This window comes from Bos indicus x Bos taurus, chromosome 11, assembly GCF_003369695.1.
Source record: "Bos indicus x Bos taurus breed Angus x Brahman F1 hybrid chromosome 11, Bos_hybrid_MaternalHap_v2.0, whole genome shotgun sequence".
NCBI classification, from domain to species: Eukaryota; Metazoa; Chordata; class Mammalia; order Artiodactyla; family Bovidae; genus Bos; species Bos indicus x Bos taurus.
The window spans coordinates 74,421,418-74,446,600 of record NC_040086.1 but is presented as its reverse complement, the minus strand read 5'-3'; the positions used below and the strand labels follow the sequence as shown (position 1 = coordinate 74,446,600).

Here is a 25,183-nt window from a genome sequence, read left to right as displayed (position 1 = left end):
TTTCTCCATAAGAGAAAACTGGTCAAAATTATGTTAAAGAATATAATGTATGCTAAAGCAAGGGTGACCTATTAAAAAATTGTGACAGAAACAAATATGATAAGGCACTCTAAGAATGCAAGATGATATAAACTATAGGTAGTTCTAGGAGAAAAGTGCATACTCTGTTCTAGGTAAACTATACCTAAAACTGGTAATAAAAGAAGAGTCTCTCTGCTTTACACTTAACAGAGAAGTCCTCATTCATTAACAAGATAACAGAGAAGTCCTCATTCATTAACAAGATAACAACTGTGCTCCCTAGAGCTGGCAACTCCAAGATGTTACAAGTCACATAAATGCATTAAAGTCACTTAATTGGTAACAGTTTTTAGAACTAGAATCCAAGTCACAGAATAATATCTGCCTTTTCATCTCTAGCGAAGACAAAAAGTATAAAAATGTATTTTACATATAACTTTTCTTAGAACATCTAATAGTTCATTGTGAAAAATCTTACAAAAACAAACATGCAGCACTCAAAAAGGCAGCCCACTAGTATATTTCCTTCAATATATTTTCTCTAAACTGTCACTCAATAAACATTGATTGTCAACTGTACCAAGAACTGAGTCAGATGATGGCCATACAGTAGTGAACAAAACAGGTCTCTACTTTCAAGGAGCTTTTCAGACTAGTATAGGAAAGAAGTATTTAGCCAAATAACCTCATATGTACATAGAAACACCTCTGCCTACCCTTTCCTCACCCCTCAAAAAACGTATAACAGCTATGATCAAAATCTACAGAATACTGAATGGGCAAGTCAGGAGAGAATTCTCTAAATTAGAGGCATTTAAGGTGAGACTCGCTGAGAAGGCAATGGCAACCCACTCCAGTACTCTTGCCTGGAAAATCCCATGGACGGAGGAGCCTGGGAGGCTGCAGTCCATGGGGTCGCTACGAGTTGGACACAACTGAGCGACTTCACTTTCACTTTTCACTTTCATGCATTGGAGAAGGAAATGGCAACCCACTCCAGTGTTCTTGCCTGGAGAATCCCAGGGACGGGGGAGCCTGGTGGGCTGCCATCTCTGGGGTCGCACAGAGTCGGACACGACTGAAGCGACTTAGCAGCAGCAGCAGCAAGGTGAGACTCGAAGCATGCATTAGCATAGCCACTGACAAAGGGAAAAACCAGTACAGGTTCAGAAAATGCCATGTGAAAAAGTCCTGAAATAAAAAGATCTTGGAGATTTCTAGAAACTGAAAGGTAGCCTATGTGATTAGTACACAATAAGCAAGTGGCAAACGGGAATCTGACCACATTAAGGATTTTAGATCTTATCCTAAGAGCAATGAAAAGACCCAAGCAGGGAAACAACATGATTTAATTCTCTAGATAAGGGGCCACTGGGTGGTTTTCAGACAGAAAGTGATTTGAGTTGATTTGTATTTAAGAGTATAGTAATACAGGCAGTACCAGAGGTCAAGGGAATGATAAGATGGAAGTTGGAAGACCAATTAAGACTCGCGGGGAATTCGCTGGCAGTCCAGTAGTTAGGACTTGGTGCTTTTCACTGCTAGGATCCAGGACCTAAGCTTAATCCCTGGCTGGGGAACTAAGATCCCACAAGCTGCATGGCATGACCAAAAAAAAATTTTTTTTTAGGCTAAGAAAAGTAGTCTACAAAGGTATAGAAAAAGAGGATATGGCTGAAAAAATAGAGTGTGGAGGAGTGGTGGGAAATTCATTCACTTGTCTGAATCTCCATTTATTGAGCATCCACTTATGAAACATTTTCTACATATAAACTGTGTCAGTGCTAGAGATATGCAGCCCTGGCCTGAGACATGCCTAAAATGAATGCCCCATTAAATCCTGCTCATCTCCATGTAATGTCTTCTCCTCTGTGCCCTGCTCACACTGTACATGTACCTAATACACACCTGATGAAATTGGATCATCAGCTGCTGCTGCCACAAGACAAAATTCAAAACTGCCACCTCTGTGCTACCTTAACCATCTAGTATAATCACCAATAATCAGGTATTTGCCATTCCTATAAAACTGTGAGTTTCTAGATAAGAGAGTCTGTAGTGTATTTATAAACTGTTATGGGTTAAACTGTGTTCTTCCCCCATATTCACATGTTGATACTGTACTCCCCAATATACCAGAATGTGACTATATTTGGAGTAGAGCCTTTAAAGAAGTAATCAAGGTAAAAGGTCCTATGAGTAGGCCCTACTCTAATCGGACTTCTGTCCTTAGGTGGAGAGGAAATTTGGAGACATACAAGAAATACCAGGGGTGCACAGACACAGAGAAAAGATGACCATGTGAGGACACAGCAAGAAGGTTGCCATCTGAAGGCAAAGGAAAGAGGCTTCAGAAGAAACCAAATCTGCCAACACCTTGATTTTGGACTTTTAGCCCCCAAAACTATGAGAAAATGTCTGCTGTTTAAGGCATGCAGTCTGTGGCATTTTGTTAAGGAAGTGCTAACAAATTAATATCATAAGATATAGCATAATATCTGTCACACAGTAATTATTCAATATGTATTACTCCATCTGAAGAGGCAAAGACTATCACAGTATTCTAAACACTCAGCTCAGTAACAGCACATGGTACTTACAAATAATAACAGAAAATGTGAATGAGTTTAACTGAAGTATAACCCATAGAGGGCTCCAAACACCAGAGTGAATCAGTGAGCTTTATTCCTAAGCATCTAGTACAAAACAGAAGATTTCGAGAATACTACAAGACTTAAGGTTGAAATTTCAGCAAAATTTGCTAAATGATGGTATGTATGTGAATACATTTAAGGGCTAGAGGAGGCATTAAGTACAGAACAAACAGTGGGGAACAGTTAAACATAAAACATATCATATATTTATGAGATAATAATTAGGGTCAAATATTGACCTGGTCACATTTAGAACCTACAAGTTAAAATTCTTCTAGTTAACATATTTAATTTTTGTCCACGTTATCCTCATGGGAGAATCCAGGTAAACACTTAGGCAATACATATAGCTTCCAAAACGCTGGCTTTTGTCTTCTATGTACATGCTAGCTTTTTCCCAAAACGGCCAAGTGTTCTGTAAAACAGAGCACTGTAAGCTTTCAAATACTCATGGGAGCTTGTAAAAGTAATACAAAATTCATGTAATTTCCACTTGCTACACAACAGACCCTGAGGTTGTTTTTCTAATACATAACAAGTTGTTCTGTTGCTAAGAAAGAAAACAGGGCTCTTGACTAAAGATATGAAAAAAATCTGAACAGAGCCGAAATCATGCTTTTGAATTATATGATACTTTTTGCATCTAAAACAGTAAAGGAATAAAGTTACAAGTCTACCATGTCAATTCTGTAAGACAGAGCCATATCCTTTGATTATACAACTACATTCTATACTAAAAGGTTATTATGCACCAGAAATCAATGCTTCTTTCATGAAAGTAATATTATTTTGATGTGATTATAATTAAGTTACACAGAAGAGGGGGAAAGGATCTGGACCGATCCTTTCTACTGGCTTTTTCTAACCACTCAAATTCATTTATCACTAGCAGTCCTTAGATTTGTTCCAAAATAGAATTTAATTTTAAATGTGGTCCAGGGAATACAGTAAAGGGTCATTCTAAAGTAAATGTATAGGTACCCACTAAGGAAACAATTATGACAAATTAAGGTGATTTAAATAATAATGATAACAAAAACAAATATATGAACTACTAACCTTTATGGAACACTTATCACATCCTAGGCACTATGCTAACATATTCAAGTTGAACCACATGAAAATGACAATTTCATAAGGTAGGGCCTAATATATTTTCTCATCTAATCCTTACAACTACCCCAAGAGAAGAGTAGTTTTCCATAATTGCAGATAAGGAAACTAAAATTTAGAGGACTTAACTTTATTTCCTAAAGAACTAGGAAATAAAATGGGGACTGAAGCCTAGGTGCACATCCAAAGCCCAGGGTCTCATTACCTACTGCACAATGTCAGTAACCTCCATGTCTTGAAAACCTAACAGAATGAGAGTGTAGGTGCTCAAGTACTCTCACACACTGCTTAAGGCCATTATAGACACTTGTGCAGTTGTACCTTCACCCAGAACCCAGCAAGGGAATCAAAGGAGACTGACATCCAGCCCATTCTTTACTAGGCAAACTGTGGCCCTGTTACAGATGCCATCTACACTGCAAAGGAGATTCACTCAGTCACACAAAACTGCTATATTGGTTAACAAGTGCCCCTGATGCTGCTAGATGATTTTTTAAATTGTGAGAAAGTTTTAACAACACAGATTTAAAGCCCTAAAAGAGATTATACACTCTTTGATACAGAAGTTTGACCTTAAGGAATTTATCTTAAGGAAATAATTAAGGACATACACAAAGTTTATCCTATATTCATCAATATTATAATAGAGAAAGAAGCTAAAAACTCTAATATGCCCAACAATAGGGTATTAGCTATAATACATTCATATGATAAAAATTACATGGTAGAAATACATTGACTCAAACTTTTCACAAAATATTACATAAAAGCTTACAAAAATTATATTTTCATTTTAGTAAAAATATTATGCATTTCACATATAGTATTTGTGCATATGTGTGTGAGAGAGAAAAGGAGGGAGGGAGGGAGAGAAAGAGAAAGAAAAAAATACTAGGTAACAGAATTATAGGTTATAGGTTACTTTTTCTTCATTTTTATCCTCATAAATTTTATCCTCATAAATATTTATCCTCATAAATGATATATAATAAATAACAAACAAATAAACAAACAAACAAACAAATAAACAAACAAAAACTACAAGAGATAAATGTCCTAAAACAAAGCTTAAAAACTATTAAAAGCAATAAAAGATACCAAAAGCAGCTATATAAAATTTTATTCTGCCACTTAACTTGGAACGAAAATATGTGATTTACTGTGGTCTAAATTTAGACAAGAAAGAATCAATTTGTGTAGAAATGAGAAATCCAGGTCATTCTAACAAGTGAACTGAGTTAAGAACCACTGCCCATAAATACAGACATAAAGTAGAAACTATACTCTAAATATCTTTAGATAACTAAAAGTTTAAGTGAATTTTTTTTAAATAAAAAGCATCTTACTTTCATATCACCTGTTGAAGAAACAGAATTCTTAACAGAGTGAGAAAAAGAATGACCCCTGCCAGATGGGAACTGGCCTTGGGTACTCACATTAAACATAAACAACTTTACTGAATACCACTCTGTGACCATGATGGATCAAGACAAAAACAAGACCACTCCATAATCAGATCTGAACACAGACAAAAGTATGAACACTGCCCTACAAAAATAACCAAATATAATCCTATCCTGTGTAAAATGAATGCTGCTTCTTTACCAATCACAACTTTAGTCTGGTTCCATTCTTCTTACTTTTCAGGTTCTTAAAATACCTAGTCCCCAGATTACTTCCACTTCCTAAAAGCATCTGTTCCACTGCAAAGCTCTACTTCCTTAAATTTTCCTCAAAATCACTTAACACAAGCTCAAATCCTATATGATTCCCCATGATGTACATCCTCCTTTATTACAATGTATCAATAAATTCAACTTGTTTAACTACAGATTATTCCTGGAGGTCTCCCCTGGAAGGCATTAACAGAACTGAGACTACAGATTTGAGTACAGGGTGGGATTAGGAGTAAAATAATAAACTATATTGGGTTGGCCAAAAAGTTCATTTAGGTTTTCCATAAGATGTTATGAAAACATTCATAAGATGTTTGTTTACATATGTAAACATATGTACAGTCTATAGAACAGATAATGTCCATCTACCCAAAGGGGTCTTTTGGTAAGTAAACTTAACTATAATAAGTTTCCAGAAATCCAAAATGCCCAGTGTTTATCAGCACTGGTAACGGAGACTAAACAAATCAATCTTAAATTCTCAATTATTCAGTTTTCCATCTTACCTGAAAAAAATAGAATCTAAGTATAAAAAGTGAAAAGCAAATCAAGAAACTAAATCTTGAACATAAAATCCTTGAATTTAAATATATTATCTAATAATTTAATAAGTGAATTAGCAAATATAAACTATCATATACAGGATGGATAAAAAAATAAGGTCCTACTGTACAATACAGGGAACTATACTCAATATCCTGTGGTAAACCATAATGGAAAAGAATATGAAGAAGAATATATGCATATACAACTGAGTCATTTTACCGTACAGCAGAAATTAAACACAACACTGTAAATCAACTATACTTTGATAAAAATTATTTTAAAAATAATAAAATCCTCTAATTTAAATATTTTAGTAATTTAACAAATGAATTTAATAATTAAATTTAATATTTAAGCATACACTTAGTTCCTCAATAAGAAATTTCTAATATGTCATTAAGACTAATTTTTCTATCTGAAATATAGGCAGGTTTTATTTATATTTTAAACTATCTTCTCTTTGATCACCAAAGTCACCCTAGCCCAGCGCATTCTTACCTCCTGGGTCCTTATCTGGATTGTACTCCAAAGCATTGCTACAGATGAGGTCAATATCTTTTAGGAAATCCTTAGCAGTCAGGTAATTATGCTTATCAATTTTAGTTATTACTGTTGATAAGTCCATTGGTTCTTTGATTACTTCAAGATAATCTGAAACCTAAAACAAACACGGTATTTTAATGAAAATTACTTCTGTATTAGTATTTCATATAATCTACTCATAAAAACACAAAACAAAAATAAAAATTATTTTAAAACTAAATCTAGATATCTAGGAAATAATTACATATAAAGGATAAAATTATAGAGCAGTTTATGCCACTAAAGATACTATGTCATACTTTCCATGAAAAGCTTCAGTTTCAAGTCATATTTAATCAACTCTGAAGAGTTTCTCATCTCGAAATATGAAACCAACTGTGTCAGCTTTTGTTTTTTTTTAATCCTTTGGATATACCTGAGAAGAAAATGTATGGGTAAAAGTACCCAATAAGCATCAATAAATGTTACCTAAGCAAAAAAAATTTAAAGGAAAATAAAAAGAAACAGATTTTTTTCCATATTATTAGAGAAGTTCTTGGGTAGATCTCTTTAAAATCTTTAAACAAAAACATTTTTTCTTTTTTAGTTTTCCAAGGTGAATCGTTTCATGGAAAGAGTTTTCTACTCCTTTGGAGTCATTACAAACATTTTGAGTCAATTAGATAACAAAAGTAGGTATTGCTTCCATGACTAATAGAAGATTTGCTGGCCTTGTCCCTAAGTATAAGCAAATCTACAAGCAAAAAATAAATTTTGCTCTGTGTGATTTTTCTGGGAGATAAACCCAAAACAGAGATATTAGTCATGACTGCCCACTAAATTTTATGTTTTATCACTTGACCAATTAGAAAGCTCTTCCACCTATATATCTACAGGTATACCTTGTTTTATTGCACTTCCTTTTATTGCACTTTGCAGATACTACATTTTTTAAAAAACTGAAGGTTTGTGGCAACCTTGCATTGTTGGATGATGGTTAGCATTTTTTAGCAATGAAGCATTTTTTAATTAAGGTATGTACATTGATTTTTTTTTTTTTTTTTGTAGACATAATGCCATTACTAGGGATTCCCTGATAGCTCAGTTGGTAAAGAATCCACCTGCAAGGCAGGAGACCCTAGTTCAATTCCTGAGTCGGATAGGCTGGAGAAGGAATAGGCTAGAGAAGAGATAGACTGCCCACTCCAGTATTCTGGCGCTTCCCTTGTGGCTTAGCTGGTAAAGAATCTGCCTGCAATGCGGGAAACCTGGGATGGATCCCTGGGTTGGCAAGATCCCCTAGAGAAGGGAAAGGCTACCCACTCCAGTATTCTGGCCTGAAGAATTTCATGGAATCACGAAGAGTTGGGCACAATTGAGCAACTTGCACTTCAAGATCCCTTGGAAAAGGGAAAGGGTACCCACTCCAGTATTCTGGCCTGGAGATTGCCATGGAATTGCCAAGAATCGGACACGACTGAGTGACTTTCACTTCACTTCACTTCAATGCCATTACATAGTATAAGCATAACTTTTATATATGCTGGGAAACCAAAGAATTCATATAACTTCACTTTATTGCAATATTCACTTTACACCGTGGTCTAGAACTGAACCTACAACATCTCCCAGGTGTGTGTGCCTGGACTGTCTTCCCCAACGCAAATCTCAAATCAAGTAATTAGTTCTGACATAAACACAGTCTTAGAAATGTTTAATCAGTCCAGGACCAAATTCTGGGAATATGGTAATTTCTGCTCTATGAAATTAAAGGCTAGTTTTCTTCACTATAGATAGCACAGATGCCTTTTAAATTTGTATATATAATATATATTTACATGTATAAATACACCTATATGCCTGTGCCTATAGAATAATATAAGCATATATATACACATATTATTTATGTTTTTAAAATTTTAGGTAGGTATGTGTACATGTTTTAATTTATTTTTCATCCTCTAGAAGCTAAAAAGCCAGCCAATCTCCTTATAGGGGAGTAGTGGAGCTTTACCCAACAAGCAATAGTTCAGAAGGTATTAGTTGGATTCTTGGCTCTGACACTTGATATGTATCGTGTACATGTGGAAAACATTTTATAAACCTTTGTACTATAAAAATTTATATTACTAAAGACCATAACATCTCAGCACTTATGTTTAACTTTAAATTCACTGCTTATTTTCTAAACATTTTTTTTCTCTGCAATTTGCTTTGGAATTCAATGTTTTTAGACATTTCAAATTCATATAAGTTTTTGTGTTTTTAGGTTATCTAAATGTTATTATTTTAGTTTCCCTTCTCTATCCTTCCCAGAGACTCCTATGTTTTCAGCCTTAAAAGCAAACAAAGAAGTAAAGAAATTGAGGAGAAAAAAAAAAAGAGGAAAAAGAGAAAGCATAACTCTAAAATAAAAGTTTTAACTGACCAACATTTTTTATCCCCTTTTACTGCCTTACCATCATTTATATAACTTTTACTCTATCACAGATGGCATGTGAAATCTGACAATCTCTTCTGGTTAGACAGAAAATGTTTTCCTGGGCAAAGACCAAGCTGGTTCATTCTCAGCCTGGGAGACTGACTTGGGGGCAAGTCCTTACCAACTAAGTGTCAGCACTCCCATAAACAATTTGAAATAAACATTTTTAACAACCTTTAAAGGTGGCTTATAGTTTTACGATTTTCTGAAAACATCATGAGATTAAAAACTATGCTTCACAAATACAGAATCATATGTATTAATTGTAAAAGCAAATAGGCAAGCCTTGTCATTCCAGCAGGAAAAAAATGGAAGATAGCTGTGATATAAAGAACATGGGCTTCAAATTTTAAGAAATGTTTTTCTTGGTATGTCACTTGACAACAAGCCTCAGTTTCTTCAACTGCAAACATAATAATGACCTCTGTGGTGGTGCTGAAAGGATCAAATAGCAAAAACTATGTGTTGTGGATAAATATACAAATAAAATTAGACAGTCCCTTTATTCCCAAAAGGAAGATGTGGAAGAATAGATATATTCAGGCTTTCCAAGAGGAAAAAACATAACACTAGCTCCCAGGCATAGACGAGGTAATGGTTCCAAAGGAATCTGCTCAGATCCAAGAGTACAGATTTCACAACAAGGACACAACATTAAACTCTGAACCACTTCATAATTCAAATTTTTAAAAAAGAATAAAAAATTAAAAATAAAAACACCAAAGTTGTTCAAACATGGAGTCTGAACTATAAGAAGAAGGCTAGTAAAGATTGCATTGTGTTCATCCACACACTACATTATCCCAGGATAAAATAAAATAAAATGTATTATACAGTATTATAGTAGATTCCAAATGGAAAATTTCTTTTTTCATCATCACAAATCATGCTCCCACAAGGACACAAAACAATACACATAGAAAGTGAGAAATTTTCCACTGGGAGCAGAGAAAATTCTTAGAGAAAAATAACAGGCTGTGCTTAACTTCATATAGCATCTTAGTCAGAGGCATTTCCAAAATAATGAAAGTCACATTTCAGGTTTCTTAGCTACCTCTTTCAGTAAGATATACACACAATTTGGGAAATTGGTATTAATTGATTAATACCAATATTCTTTTGGAAAGCAGGATTTATCCTGGAATAAAAATAGCCTAGTATGGACAATTCACTAAAGTAACTTTTAATCCTCTTCTTAAGTTGAAGAATAAGAGATTGCAAAGATCAGTACTAATTAAGAGGACATATACAAACTGTCACTAATTTCACCCAAAGTCACCAGATGTTTGCTGATGACACTGGTAGTTATCACATGGATTAAAATTTTACAGGCTAGGGGTAATATTCATCCATGCCTTTGCTTTTTTTCCTTCCAAAAAAAGATGTCAATATTTTTTTCTTTTAGCCAGTTCAACTTCATTGTTTGCACACTACTGAAACAAGACCTCTTCAATATCCACCGGTTTGCTGAAGATGTTAAAGCGTTTATCTGTCGCCAGCCTCTTGGTTACATCCCTGAGAAACAACCGCAACTCTCTTAAAGTATTTTCCTCTTGGTCCTCCATCCGAATTTTCTCTGATTCTGATAACTGACGAGGTGGAGAAGGTAATGCAAGTGGAAGTACCTCCATTGCACAAAGACCTGAAGAAAGTAGAAGAAAATGTTAAGATTCCAACACGGCAGGTCCATGACCTACCTCAATTATTTTTCTGGCACTCCCTTGAAATGTTCTTTTAAGAACAGAATTCCAAATATACATGAACCATGCAAATCCAGCAAGTAAAGATTTGAATGGGAACAAAAGTACATAAGGGAATTATTTATAAAATAACTTACAACAGGACTTCTTTAAAGGGCACATGATATAATTTTAAATAATTTGATCTTGAGATGTTATTTATATACAACTTTAAGAGAAATATTTCAAATCAACATAAATATCTTGAGGTGAAGTACCTGTATATGGTTTGCTGAAGTCAACTTTATTTAAAGATTATTTCTCAAAACAAGGTTGCTTTATATGCATGAAAGTTAAACAGGCAAGTAATAATCCTTTGATCCCTCCCATTCCCAAACACTTCTGATTTTACACAAGTCTCCTACTCTCATATTCTTAATACAACACAGTTAGGATAGTAAATGGCACCTGCAGGGCATGGGGGGGGGGAAACAGTAACTAAAAAAAAACCCCAAAGACATAGAGAAGATGGAAAACCCAGTCTTAAGTTTTATATATAAAATCTATGGTATTCACTATATACTGTAAAACAAACAAAACATCTTCTTAGAAGGTAAAGTATTAACTTGCCTAATCATAATGCTCTCTAATTCCTTAAAAGATTTTCCTGGTATCACACTGAAGCTCAGGATTAAAATTCTAAGTATTCTTGCTGATTTCTAAATAGCCCCTAAGATGAAAAATGAAAGTCAACAGGAGGAACAACTCAAAAAAATAATAATAATAATGTTAATCCTTAACATAGAAAATTCAGATCTACAGGACTTTAATATATCTAGGAACATGCAAGATACTTTATTAAAATGAATCACTTTAATAATAAAATATTTTAAATGCTGTTATTTAGATTAGGAGAAAGCAACAACCAATAACCAGAAGGTATAACTTCCACGTTAAATTTCCCAAGGTTTCTGGGGGGAAAACCCCACCACTATATTCATTTGATAGATGTCCATTTTATAAACACTGAGAAAAATGTGAAAAGGAGCCACTAACGGGCCATAGATTTATTAAAGTATTGGATAATATAACCACTGAAAAACAAAGAAGTATTTAATAACATAACCAATGAAAAACAAAGTATGAAACAGTAAGGAGTTGGCAGAAATGGGAAATGTATTTAAATATCCCATAAGAACAGCCATGAGAAACACACAAAAATTGAACAAAAGATAAGAGGCTTAAATTTTTTCTAATAAATATTTTTTTCAAAGACACTGAAAGACAGATTAATCAAGAGGATCTTATCTTTTACCACCTTTAAGATTTAGGTGGTAAAAATCTTTCCACCTTTAAGATTAGGAAAAGAAATTACTGAATAACTTAGAATGCAGCCCTTTCTTAAGTCAGAGGACTGAATAATTTTGAGGCCCCTCTTAAGGCCAAGAAAACTCTAATGCTTAAAGAGAGCCATGATAGACTTCCAAGTGCCTAGCATAATATATTTAACAAAACAGGTGGTCAATAAATATTTTAAAAATCAATTAATAAATAAAATAAACCAGAAAAGGCAATTGTTCTAATCAGGCCCAACAAAACAACCCTGAACCAGAAAGCAATCAACACAACACCTGTTGTTCACAACCTGCTAGTTGAAGCCCTCAGTACTAAAAATGACTAAAACAGAGCAGAACTAAAGACTTTTTCTATGACTTTTTGAGTCTCATAAATCTACTAGAGCATCTGGATTGAAGTGATAAGGAGATTACTTCATTAACAGTCATCCATTAGAAAAGCTTTAACGATGAAGCTGTACTTTCCAATCTCAAGTCAGTTAAACACAATGGCCACTTCCATGTGTCCATCTAAAGTTAAACAAAACTTGAAAAACTGTCTTCCACAAAGAACTGTTTTGCTTTAATGACTCCAAGAAAGGATATTTCTTAATTCCAACGCCTTCCCCACCCCCATTTTCCTAAAGGCTTTAGGAACTTTACCAGTGTGTTTCCTTCGTGGTGGAGCCATTGAGGCCTGATTGAGAATCAGTTCTTGGAAAAATTTTCTTCTGTCCTCTTCAATAGGCCTTTGAATATATAAGACCTCTTCGTACTGTATTCTAAAGATACATTTAACCTACACACATACACACACACACACAAAGACATTAAATATTAAGAGAATTAAAAGCTTTATATTATACCAAATTATAATTTCAACTTCGGTACCATTTTCAATGTTCACTGAACATTCATGTGGGATTAAAGTAGTCTTAGGCTATGCTGTTGAGAGGTTCAACCTCATGGAATAAACAAGAATGAAATAATGATCCAGTTCAAGTCATTAATAATTATGATATAAAAAAGGATAGTTGATTACAATAGTCAGATGGGGACAATCTTGAAGAGCTGTTCAGTTCAGTTCAGTTCAGTCGCTCAGTCGTGTCCAACTCTTTGCGACCCCATGAATCGCAGCACGCCAGGCCTCCCTTTCCATCACCAACTCCCGGAGTTCACTCAGACTCACGTCCATCGAGTCAGTGATGCCAGCCAGCCATCTCATCCTTTGTCGTCCCCTTCTCCTCTTGCCCCCAATCCCTCCCAGCATCAGAGTCTTTTCCAATGAATCAAATCTTCTCATGAGGTGGCCAAAGTACTGGAGTTTCAGCTTTAGCATCATTCCTTCCAAAGAAATCCCAGGGCTGATCTCCTTCAGAATGGACTGGTTGGATCTCCTTGCAGTCCAAGGGATTCTCAAGAGTCTTCTCCAACACCACAGTTCAAAAGCATCAATTCTTCGGCGCTCAGCCTTCTTCACAGTCCAACTCTCACATCCATACATGACCAATGGAAAAACCATAGCCTTGACTAGACAGACCTTTGTTGGCAAAGAGCTGTTACATGAACTGAAAAGTAATTATCTACAATTTGTCAACACAATAGAGACCAAGGAAGATGCTAACAGCATCACCTTCTCTTAAGATGTTTTTGTGTGCTTCCTATCCACTGACTTCCCCTCCTGGGCTCTTTCCCTACTGAGTCTATCCCACTGGATCCTCTGGAATCCTGGTTTCAGAGCAAACAAACTATACCTTCAATCTCATCAAAGGATGCTCCACAGTGACATCACCTTCCATGCAAAACTCCCAAGCAAAATTAAGCCTGCCATACTCATATCCCAATTCCTCACAGTTAGGGACTGCCACCTCTCCTTTGTTCACCTACTCTATAAAGACTCTGACCCCAGATGTCCCCTTTCTAAAATATGCTATTTAAATCCTCTTTACATCATTCACATTTGTCTATACACTTCATTTGATTTTTTTTAAGAAGGTCTATTTTCTTACTTCTAGACACCAAACTTCCTGAGAACAGAATTCATCTATTTTCCTATACCTACCACTATACCTGGTACCTAGCAATGCTTAATAAGCATGTACTGAATGAGTAAAGCTTGTGGTTTTGTTTCCCAGCCCACATCAAATTGGAAACTGCAAATAAAACAAGGAAAAAAGTCACTAATATGGAAAGAAGTCCCCACCATGACAGTATGGAAATACTGGATTAAAATTTAAGACATCAGATTCTAGCCCAAATTCAGGCATATATTTCTTATAAACTTTGGATAGTCCATTCAGTTTGTCACTATGAATTGTAGAAATTCTTAAAAATTATTTTAACGTATCTTTGTAACAAGGAGGTACATGGAAGCCCCTCATTTTACAGATAAAAAAACTTAGGCTTGGAAAGGTTTATGTGACTGGCCTGAGGTCATAAAATGAATAAATAGAGAAGACTAGATTATATAAGCTGTAAAGGCCATTTTTAACTCTAAAATTCTAAGACAGAGAAGAGACAATTAATGAAAAAGAGCCATCAGAATTCAGCATTTGGATGGGAAATTACCTCAACTCAAAGCCAAATCCTTCAAGAGTTAATATAAAATTTCACCTTGTGCCCGTCCAATATTTTCTTTGAAGACAACCTTCATGTAAAAATCCTTTAAACCCTTCAATCTATGCTATGCAAGGCTTTTCTTGAAAGTTCTGGCAAACAAATTTACTAGTGAACATCCATTATGTGCCAAATATCATGCCAGACATTGTAGTTATAAACCTGAAGAAAAGAGGCTTACTTTCTGCTGTCAAGTCTCAAGTCTCACAAGAAAGTACTATGATACCATGCCAGAAGTGTTTTAACAGAGCTAGTGAAACAGAAGAGACCCTACAAGGGGCAAAGATGAAGATATAGCAAATATACAGAGAAGACATAGCTGAAAATGCTAACATTAACTGGTTCTTTAAAAATAAACAGAACTCAAAACCCTGGAAGCAACAAGATTTTGTTCAAGTGTTTTGTTTAAAGCAAAACATTTAATTTCAATTTTAAATATTCTTCCTTCTGATCATTTTTCAACATTGTGTTGAACTTCATGAATATAAAAGCAAACCAAAAGCAAGTCTACAATAATCCCCCTGATTTGCCTGTCTGATTACTATCAACAGCCTTTTTGTCTTTAAATTCACTCCTATCTTCTGATGTTCCCAGACTCAAACTTCATGCTGCAACAAGACGAAACTCATATTAATTCCCTGAATGAATCATGTTCTCTTTCACACTGGTTCACAATGGTTTTTATATATGCTAATCACTCTTTCCTAAACATTTTTTTAAACTCTCCACTCAAGTCAATATTTTTTGGGTGAAGCTTTCTCTGACTTTTCCAGATAAACTTAGACATACCTCCTACTTTCTCTCTGAAACTTTAAGTTCCATAATTGTTAGTAAATTAATTCAGCTGTGCAACCATCACAAGTCAGTTTTACTAAAAAAATATTTCCATTACCTCCAAAAAGTTCCCCTGTGCCCATCTCAAGTCTATTTACACTTCACTCCCAGCTGACAACCACTGGTTTGGTTTCTGCATCTAGAGATTTCAGTTCTTCTGGAAATCACATATCATAGAACTGGTAGTCTTCTGTGCCCAGCTTCTCTCACTTTTAGAATAATATATTGAGGTTCACTCACGCTGGACAGTGTTATCAGCAGTTTACTCCACTTACTGCTGAATAATATTTCACTCTGTATATATGACATTTTGCTTCACTAATCACCAATTAATGAATGGGTTATTTCCGCTATGAAGAATAATTCTAGTAGCAACACTGGTGTACAAGTCTCTGGGTGAATGTATGTTTATACTTCTCTGGAGTAGTTACCTAGGAGTGAAAATGCTGAGTCATATCAGAACATTCTAAGAACTGCCAACTTTTCAATGTGGCTACACCATTTTACAATCCTCCAGCAATATATAAGAATTCAAGTTTCAACTTCTATCTGCTTCCTTGTTTAAAAATCTCTTTTCTTTGTTCAACCTTGGACTCTTTTTTCCTAATTCTCCTAAATAGAAATAGCTTGTAATTTTCATATATCTCAACTAAAATTCTCCAACTGTTCTCAGAAAAAATCTTCAGGGTCTACAGAAGTATATTACTTACACTAGAATTTTGCCAAAAAAAAAAAAAAAAAAAGGAATGAGGTTAGGCAGGACTTACGTAAAGCCTTTGTGGTAATTCAACGGTCAATTTCTTTTTCCATGTAACAAACATTTACTAAGCAATTCCAGTGTATCAGGAAGGAAGGGCTATAAGACAATCCCCTCCTCTCAAAGAGCTTGTGGTAGTGGTTAGAGACGCAAATGTTTTGGTCTCCACACTTCATTAAACTCTTAAAAATTACTCAAGAACCTAAAAGAGCTTTTGTTTATCTGGGTTATATTGGCCAATATCTATGCACTAAAAATTAAAACTAAGAACCTTTCAAATAATGTATTCATTTAAAACCTATTATATGTCAACACTAAAATATATTCTTCTGATGAAATTATTTATGAAACAAAGAATCACAGACCTAGAGAACAGATTTGTAGTTGCCAAGGGGGAGGGTTATATTGGGAGTTTGGGATTAGCAGATACAAACTATTACATACAAAATGAATAATAGAAGAGAATATGAATGTATGTATAACTGAATCACTTTGCTGCATAGTAGAAATTAACACAATGCTGTAAATCAATGATACTTCAAAAAGATAAATTTAACAACGCATATTCTGTTGAATATCATTATTGACTCAATGGACATGAACTTCAGCAAACTCGAGGATATAGTAGAGGACAGGGAAGCCTGGTGTGCTGTGGTCCATAGGGTCACAAGAGTCGGACATGATTTAGCGACTGAACAACAAAACACTCTTTTGAAAGACATATTTTTTTCAAAATATAAAATATTATATATGTAAAATAAAATTCAGTGAGAAAAGTGGCATTATTTTACATTTCTTCAAATCTCTTTAATGTCTGGCTTAATGAAAGACAACTGGATTCTCATTTTCTGCTTCTGTATTCAATCTGCTACAATAATGTTGTTGTGATTGGTATACATTAAGAAAACCCATATTCAAGAAGATACAGGGCTTCCCAGGTGGCTCAGTCATAGAGAATCTGCCTGCCAATTCAGGAGACATGTGTTCAACCCCTGGTCTGGGAAGATCCCACATGATGCAAAGCAACTAAGCCCGCGCACCATAACCACTGAGACTGTGCTCTAGAGCCCAGGGACCACAACTACTGACCCCCTGTGCCACAGCTACTGAAGTCCACTGTGCCCTAAAGCCCACACTTCACATCAAGAGAAGCCACAGCAATGAGAAGCCCACACACGGCAACTAGAGAGTACCCTCACTCCCTGCAACTAGAAAAAAGCCAGCATAGCAACAAAGACTCAGCACAGCCAAAATAAACAAAAGAAGATACACAGCTTAAACAAGAAAAAAGAGGAATGTGACAAATCTCTGAATGTCTTGTGGGGCCCACAGGGGTCCATGGATCACAATTGGGTAACAGTCAGTCTAGAATGATGATTTCCAATTTTTTTTTGGATGAAATGCCTCATCAGTTAAAAAAAAATTTGAAAATATTCCCTCCAGTACATGCATATTTACTTAAACATATTATTCTACTAATACTCCATTTCTGCTATGAAACATACTCACTATAATATTTAAGATAATATGAAAAATAAAGTCCGTCTAGTCAAGGCTACAGAGAAGGCAATGGCACCCCACTCCAGTACTCTTGCCTGGAAAATCCCATGGACGGGGGAACCTGGTAGGCTGCAGTCCATGGGGTCGCTACGAGTTGGACACAACTGAGCGACTTCACTTTCACTTTTCACTTTCATGCATTGAGAAGGAAATGCAACCCACTCCAGTGTTCTTCCCTTGAGAATCCCAGGGACGGGGGAGCCTGGTGGGCTGCTGTCTATGGGTCGCACAGGGTGGGACACAACTGAAGCAACTTAGCAGCAGCAGTCAAGGCTATGGTTTTTCCAGTAGTCATGTATAGATGTGAGAGTTGGAATATAAAGAAAGCTGAGCACAGAAGAATTGATGCTTTTGAACTGTGGTATTGGAGAAGACTCTTGAGAGTCCCTTGGACTGGAGATACAACCAGTCCATCCTAAAGGAGATCAGTCCTGGGTGTTCACTGCAAGGACTGATGTTGAAGCTGAAACTCCAGTACTTTGACCACCTGATGCTAAGAGCTGACTTATTTGAAAAGATCCTGATGCTGGGAAAGTTTGAGGGCAGGAGGAGAAGGGGACAACAGAGGATGAGATGGTTGGATGGCATCACCAATTCAATGGACATGAGTTTGGGTAAACTCGGGGAGTTGGTGATGGACAGGATGGCCAGGCATGCCATGGTTCATGAGGTCACAAAGAGTCGGACACAACTGAGCGACTGAACTGAACTGAACTCTGGATTTAAAAAAGAGGGAAAGATACAAAGACACATTTATAAGAGAATTTTAAAAGGGCTCTAAAGGATGAAATTGTCACTTTGTCCCAGAGAAAGAAAACATTTTTGTATCCCTATTAGTCCCATGATGACTAATTCTTTTTTGTTTTGCTTTGCTTTTAAAAATTTAGTAGAGAACCTTTTCTTTTCATCTCTGAATGAGTTTATTTCCTGATGAGAACAGTAAGTAGCATTTATTACAGAAGATTTAGAAAACAGATAACAAAAATAACTAAAATCTTAAGACCCAGTGATAATTACTATTATTAATAGTTACATATAGTTTTATTTATATATATGACTATATATACATAATTATTTCTATATAAACCCAGATAAAGCCATACATGGAGAAGGCAATGGCAACCCACTCCAGTACTGTTGCCTGGGAAATCCCATGGACGGAGGAGCCTGGTAGGCTGCAGTTCATGGGGTTGCGAAGAGTCGGGCACGACTGAGCGACTTCACTTTCACTTTTCACTTTCATGCATTGGAGAAGGCAATGGCAAACCACTCCAGTATTCTTGCCTGGAGAATCCCAGGGACAGAGGAGCCTAGTGGGCTGCCGTCTACGGGGGTCACACACAGTCGGACACGACTGAAGTGACTTAGCAGCAAAGCCATACATACTAATATAAATGCCTATAATTTTTGGCAATATAGTCAAGCATCTTTCCATGACATTGTCTTCTACATCAATATTTTTAATGGTCTGACTGTATTTCATGGAAGGAATCTACTATGACCTAAGCAATCCCCTGCTATAAGATATTTAGTTTCCAATCTATGAAGAAAAGCTATGATAAATACTCTGGTATTTTTTATGTTGCCTGTGCCATATCTTTGTGTTTGTTCCTAAAAAACTCTGTCCATGAAGAAAGGCTATGGTAACTTTTTGTGCTGTTTGTGTTCTATCTTTTTTGTTTATCTATGAAAAACTACTTATCTATAAATGGCATCGCTGAACTTAAATGAATGTTTTTTATTTAGATCTATTACTATGAACCGTCCTGAAGAGAGCTTATGAAACTTTTCTTTTTTAATCTGTATCTTATTGTTATTTTAATTTACCACTGAATTTTCTTAAACACACTATAGTAACTGGCCATTTCTTTCTTTTAGAATCACTTAGTCTTTTGCTACCCACTGTGTACTTCAATTTTTCTTCCATCAATCTGGCACCTTGCTAACCTAGTTACTCAGTTGGCAACTCTCTATGCTTTTTAATTATTAACCAAATATTTATCAATACTCACTAAGTATTATTCACTACTATATTTGTCTGTGACCGAAACAGAGCAATATACTAATGGCAAAGCTGAAATTAAAATGAAAGGCTTGGGGTAGAGGAGGCTTTTCTAAGGACAATTAATATAAATTAATATAAAACATATAATGTAACCAGTAGTCTAACAAAATCTCCATAATCTTCACCCCACAAATAAGTGTGTCACTTTGTCCCACAGTGACTATCCTTGATATCTTTAGTAACTATTTGGTATAATAAGGGTGAAGAATACAGAAGATGGGAGGGTGGGTGCTGAAATTTTAGGATTCGATGCTAGTAAATTTCTAGTATTTTAGCTATTAATTAAGGATATTGGAATTCACAAAAAAAGTATAATATAGCAACACTGAAAATGTATATGATGCAATGTTAGCTTTTATAAAACTAAACTAACAATAAAATCACATATGCAAATAAACAAGGATATGCAAAACTAAAACTGCTGTATCACGAAGATAGGTTTAGTAATACTTTTATTTACAAATTTTTTAACAATATAGGGACACTTTAGGCAAATATATATTTCTGCCTAGAACCCTTAATTATTCTAATTTTCTTTAATTTTTATAAAATTATAATAATAAAACTAGTTGAGAGGATCAAATTTTAAGATGTGGCTCCTAGGTTCAGTTATGTCCAGGTTCAGTCCATTCTCCTAAATCATTTCAAAAGCATTCCAACTTTATAATACCAAACATTTTGTAGCTCTGTGGTTTTCAAAATAAATTCACATATATTATCTCACACCAACAAGTGTATTTTTCTGACTATTACTGCACACATCTTTCCACTAAACTTTACCGCTCCCTGCGATTAAAGAAAAAAAAAAAATACTGATTAATGGTCTCAATAATATCAGACTCTGAATAAAAAAAAGAGAAATATTCTACATTTAATATACTTTTCTTACAAGAGCAGTAAGTTGTACAAACTCACTTTAGCAAGATATATAAAAAGAGCTGAAACAGAACAAAAGAACTTGGTAAAAAAATCTGAATCATAAAATTCTAGGTAATCAAGATTTAGACTATAAAATTTGAAACATATAAAGCTTTTATAAGAACTGTGTTGCTTGGGCAAAATATTTCTAAGCACTTCTAAAGGAGATTATTTCAAAACCTGGTATGCTTAGAATGTTAAAATAATTTCTTAAAAAGCAATTTCATTCACGAGTTGATCTCATTTTTTCTGAAACACCTGTGATTTTTACCTAATTCTCTACTATTGAGTTGGATTTGAATTCAAATGTTAAATATCAGGTTTTAAAAATATGCACAACATGATGCTACCAATGAAAGAGAGGAAAGGTCAAATCCCACCAAAATAATCTAACAGATGGTAAGAAGGAGAAGAATAATTATAATGGCACTGACGACGATACAGCTAAGGTGTTCTTAGTAGTTACTATATACATCATGGTCCAGTCTAAGCATGAATTGTCTCATAATTCACAACAATACTGAGGAATATATCAAAATATATATCAAAAAATAACAAACCGAAACTTAAAAAGTTAACTAACAAGTCACATGGCTAATATTTGGTACAACCAAGGCATGAACCTTGACAAAATATGTCAAATTACAAGGAAAACTATTTTAAAACCATAAGAAAACATAAATATTTAGTCAGTTCTTACCTCTTCAGGCAGTTCACTGTACATGGTTTCAGAGGTAGACAACAGAAATATGGGTGAAAATGACGGTATATCTTGTAGTAGAGTCAGAAAAGTTGCTCTCACAGTTTCACTGACAGCTTCCCACCAATCACCAATGTGAGGCATGTAAACAATACTAGGTACTGTTCTTCGAGCTTCACGAAAAATCTAATTAAGGAAAGAACTGGCATTAAAAATTCAAATAGAAATTATTCTAAAGTCTACACAGTAACTTCCCAATACATTAAATGTGTCAGGCCTGTTACTATAATTACGGTCAGCCTCAATATTTAAGTTGTTCAAGACATAATGCACAAACCATACATACAACTTCTATCTACCCTTATCCCACCTAAGAAAAGGAGAATATTTTGTTATTATTCCTACTCAGTATGTATTAATAGTATAAAGGTATCATATTGCTCCATTTCTCTATCACATAAAGTAAAACACCACTATAATGCTGCAAATAAAGAGATAAGCATGCACCTATATGTCACCTACGTAAGAGTGATTATCAGGAAGCACAAAGAAGAAAAAGAAGACACAGTTTACACGTTCGTGCACACTGCCTAAAATCACTCAACATATGGATTAAATATTTTAACCAAGATATGCCACCCTAAAGCTTAAACTTAATGAACTATTCGGCTGAACCACTTGTTTACCTCCCATTACCTTAACTCAATCTTCTATAAAATAGTCACAAAACACCTTTAATCTCTAAAAAGCAATAAATAAATTAGGAAAAAACCATGAGACACTCCCACTTCAGAAAGTAGAAAATAAAGTTTCCCTAGGTGTTAAAGAGTCTTAACCATAGCTTCAGTCACAGTCTGCCAACACATGCAAATAAAGACCAGGCTGGCAATTAATAAGTTGCCAGACAGAACTACTGCCCTTTTACATAAAAGTCAACAACAACTCAATAGTCCATCAACAAATTCTTACAAGTTAATATGACATCTCTTCAGTACCTTTAACAAGTGTATGAGTAAGTTAAAAATCTGACCATCAGGGACTTCCCTGGCTGTCCAGTGGTTAAGACTTCATGCTTCAAATGCAGGGCACAGGTTTGATCCCTGGTTGGGGACTAAGATCCACATGCCATGCGGTGCAGCCAGAAAAAAATAAACCTGTCTCTCCCTCTTCAATATAAAAACTCTACTTCTAAAATTCTCTATTTTCTCTTAAACACACTTCAATTAGCCTATGTAATGTGCAAGATACAGAAATGAGAATCAAATAGTTTAAATGATTATCAAAACATTCTTAAGATTCAAAAGGATTATTTTTCTTTAATGAGTAAGCCTACCACTTGCATGAATTTTTCAAATATTATATTTTATATAGTTTTAAATCTCCTGTGTAAAATAAAATATACTGCCAATGTAATAATAAACCAGATGAAAGACACTAAAATAAAAATTTCCCCCTAATTGGAAATGTAGATGTTATGATCACTCACATCAAAAGTAATATTTGTTCCTTCCCTTCCTTTAACATTTGCATATCCACCAATCCAGAACAGTTGTACAGTACAACTCCTTCAGGACCTTCAAATTTTGACCTTTTCTGCAAATACACACCCTCTTAACCTGGACGTCGAAATCCAAGGATTATTATTTTCCAAAGTTCATGTAGAAGATTCACAAGAGAACAACAAGCATAAATGTTGGCAAAAGGAAGGAACCACACAGGAGCACAAAGGCAAGAAAGGTATTTGATTCCAAAAAAAAGGTTTTAATTTTACTACATGCCACCCAAATCAGGCATGGTATGTAGAAGACAGTGACCAAGGCTGTTGCTGATAAAACAAGGGAAAACCAGCAGGAAGAAAAAGGTGATTATATGAAAAAGACTAACAAACTTCACAGCTTACTAAGAAACCTCACAAAACTACCTAATTCAGCCATGCAGGTTACCACATGCCCAGGGAAAGATGAAAAAACATGCCTTTTTTTAAAAATGAAATTTGCCTTGCTAATTCTAGTATTTGTAGGTTAGATTTTCTATTAATATATGGATTGAGAACATCTACCTGCTAGCAAAGATACGAGAGTACAGGCAAAGCAACAGACAGTTTAAGTGATAATAAACAATTTTCCAGAGCCATAAGTTAAACAGTGCAGTAATATAGATGTTTCAAACGTATCTGCAAGGTTGAACTACATATATAAGTATCACCAACTGTAAAAGAGTTGAGGGATATTTCTATTTCTTTCCTTTTCTCATCCAAACCTCTCAAAATTAGCACACTGAATAAGATAATGATACCTCATTACCCTTTTTATTTCCAAAGACTCTAGGAAAGCATCTTTATTAGAACTTTTTGAAATTATATTTGAAAACCTAGAGGGCAAAAAATGATCAGGAAAAAAGTCTAAGATAAATACAGAAAAATAAAAAGGCTCAGACTTTCTGGTCCATGAATATATAATTACATGAATCAAGAATTAATCTAATTATATGCAATATCAATAATCAGGGAATAGTTTTCTCTGAAACTTTTAAATGAAAAACATCCTTAATTTCCAGAAAAATTTAAAAACGCTACTAAAACAAATTTCCTTTTTAACTCCTTATTCCATTTTATCTCTGAATGTTAAAATAAACTTTTATATTTTCATTAAATAGTCAACCTGTCCTAATTCTCCCATTTTTGAAATGAAATTCCAGAAAGAATAGACTCTGAGGATAGTATTTAAAAACTGATTAAAAAGTTTAATCATATTGTGTGTGTGTGTGTGTTTTTAATGTAAAGTCAGCTCTTCAACAGTTTCCAGGTAATTTTAAAAGTTGCAGAATAAGATAGTTGTGGTGGTTTAGTCGCTAAGCCATGTCTGACTCTTTTGTGACCCCATGGACTAAAGCCCTCCAGGCTCCTTTGTCCATGGGATTTCCCAGGCAACAATACTGGAGTAGGTTGCCATTTCCTCCTCCAGGGGATCTTCCCGACCCAGGGATCAAACCCGGGTCTCCTGCATTGGCAGGTGGATTCTTTACCACTGAGTCACAACGGAAGCCCCATGGAATAAGATACACTCTGTGAAATCAATTAATTAAATATTTCATAGGAGAAAAATAAAGGCTAGTTTTAGTGAAGCGGCAACTGTCTTGGGAACAAGTGATGCCATTTGATAACTAGAAAAATACTCACCTATAGGGTGTCTTGGATTGGTGGATGTGCAAGGTGTAGTAGAAAACAGAAAAACTGTTATAGAGAAAAAAAGACAGTAGGCCAAATTACTGAACCAACCGTTTCAAAATACCTCTGACATGACCAGCACTCTTGCACAAATAAATGAACGAACACCAGTGTATGTGAATGTTCATTTTGATTCTTTAAACAATATACTTCTGGCCTCTTCCTCTCCCAGACATCAGAGTCCTGTATATAACTTTTTTTTTTCTTTATTTGAAAAAAAACCACAAACTATTTTCTCCAAGTATTGATGATATGAAAGGCAAAAATTGGGCCTTTCATGCAAGGAAGCACTAACAATATAAACTGCACTTGTATTTATGAGTCCTTAGTTCAAAAACTAAACCTCAAATCAGTACACTAGATACCAAATTAAAATTTTCAGTGCATGAAAATTTACTGTATCTTTAAAAAATTAAGAATATACAGCCTATAACAAGCCACTTTAAAAACTGAAAACTAGAGTAATTTCAAATGCAAAGG

At 34.9% G+C, this 25,183-nt stretch overlaps 1 protein-coding gene across 5 annotated transcripts in view; it reads right to left on the bottom strand.

Annotated features, from left to right (window-relative positions):
• ATAD2B (ATPase family, AAA domain containing 2B) overlaps positions 1–25,183 on the bottom strand; it is a 122,630-nt gene that overhangs the window by 17,709 nt on the left and 79,738 nt on the right. For 3 of the 5 annotated variants that reach the window (XM_027555972.1, XM_027555975.1, XM_027555973.1), the window contains 4 exons: positions 21,478–21,663; positions 12,691–12,826; positions 10,460–10,656; positions 6,509–6,668 (listed from right to left, as the gene is read on the bottom strand). In XM_027555972.1, coding sequence (XP_027411773.1) covers positions 6,509–6,668; positions 10,460–10,656; positions 12,691–12,826; positions 21,478–21,663 — 679 coding nt within the window. The remainder of the gene's footprint in view (positions 1–6,508; positions 6,669–10,459; positions 10,657–12,690; positions 12,827–21,477; positions 21,664–25,183) is intronic. The other 2 variants (XM_027555974.1, XM_027555977.1) reach the window with 1 other exon arrangement.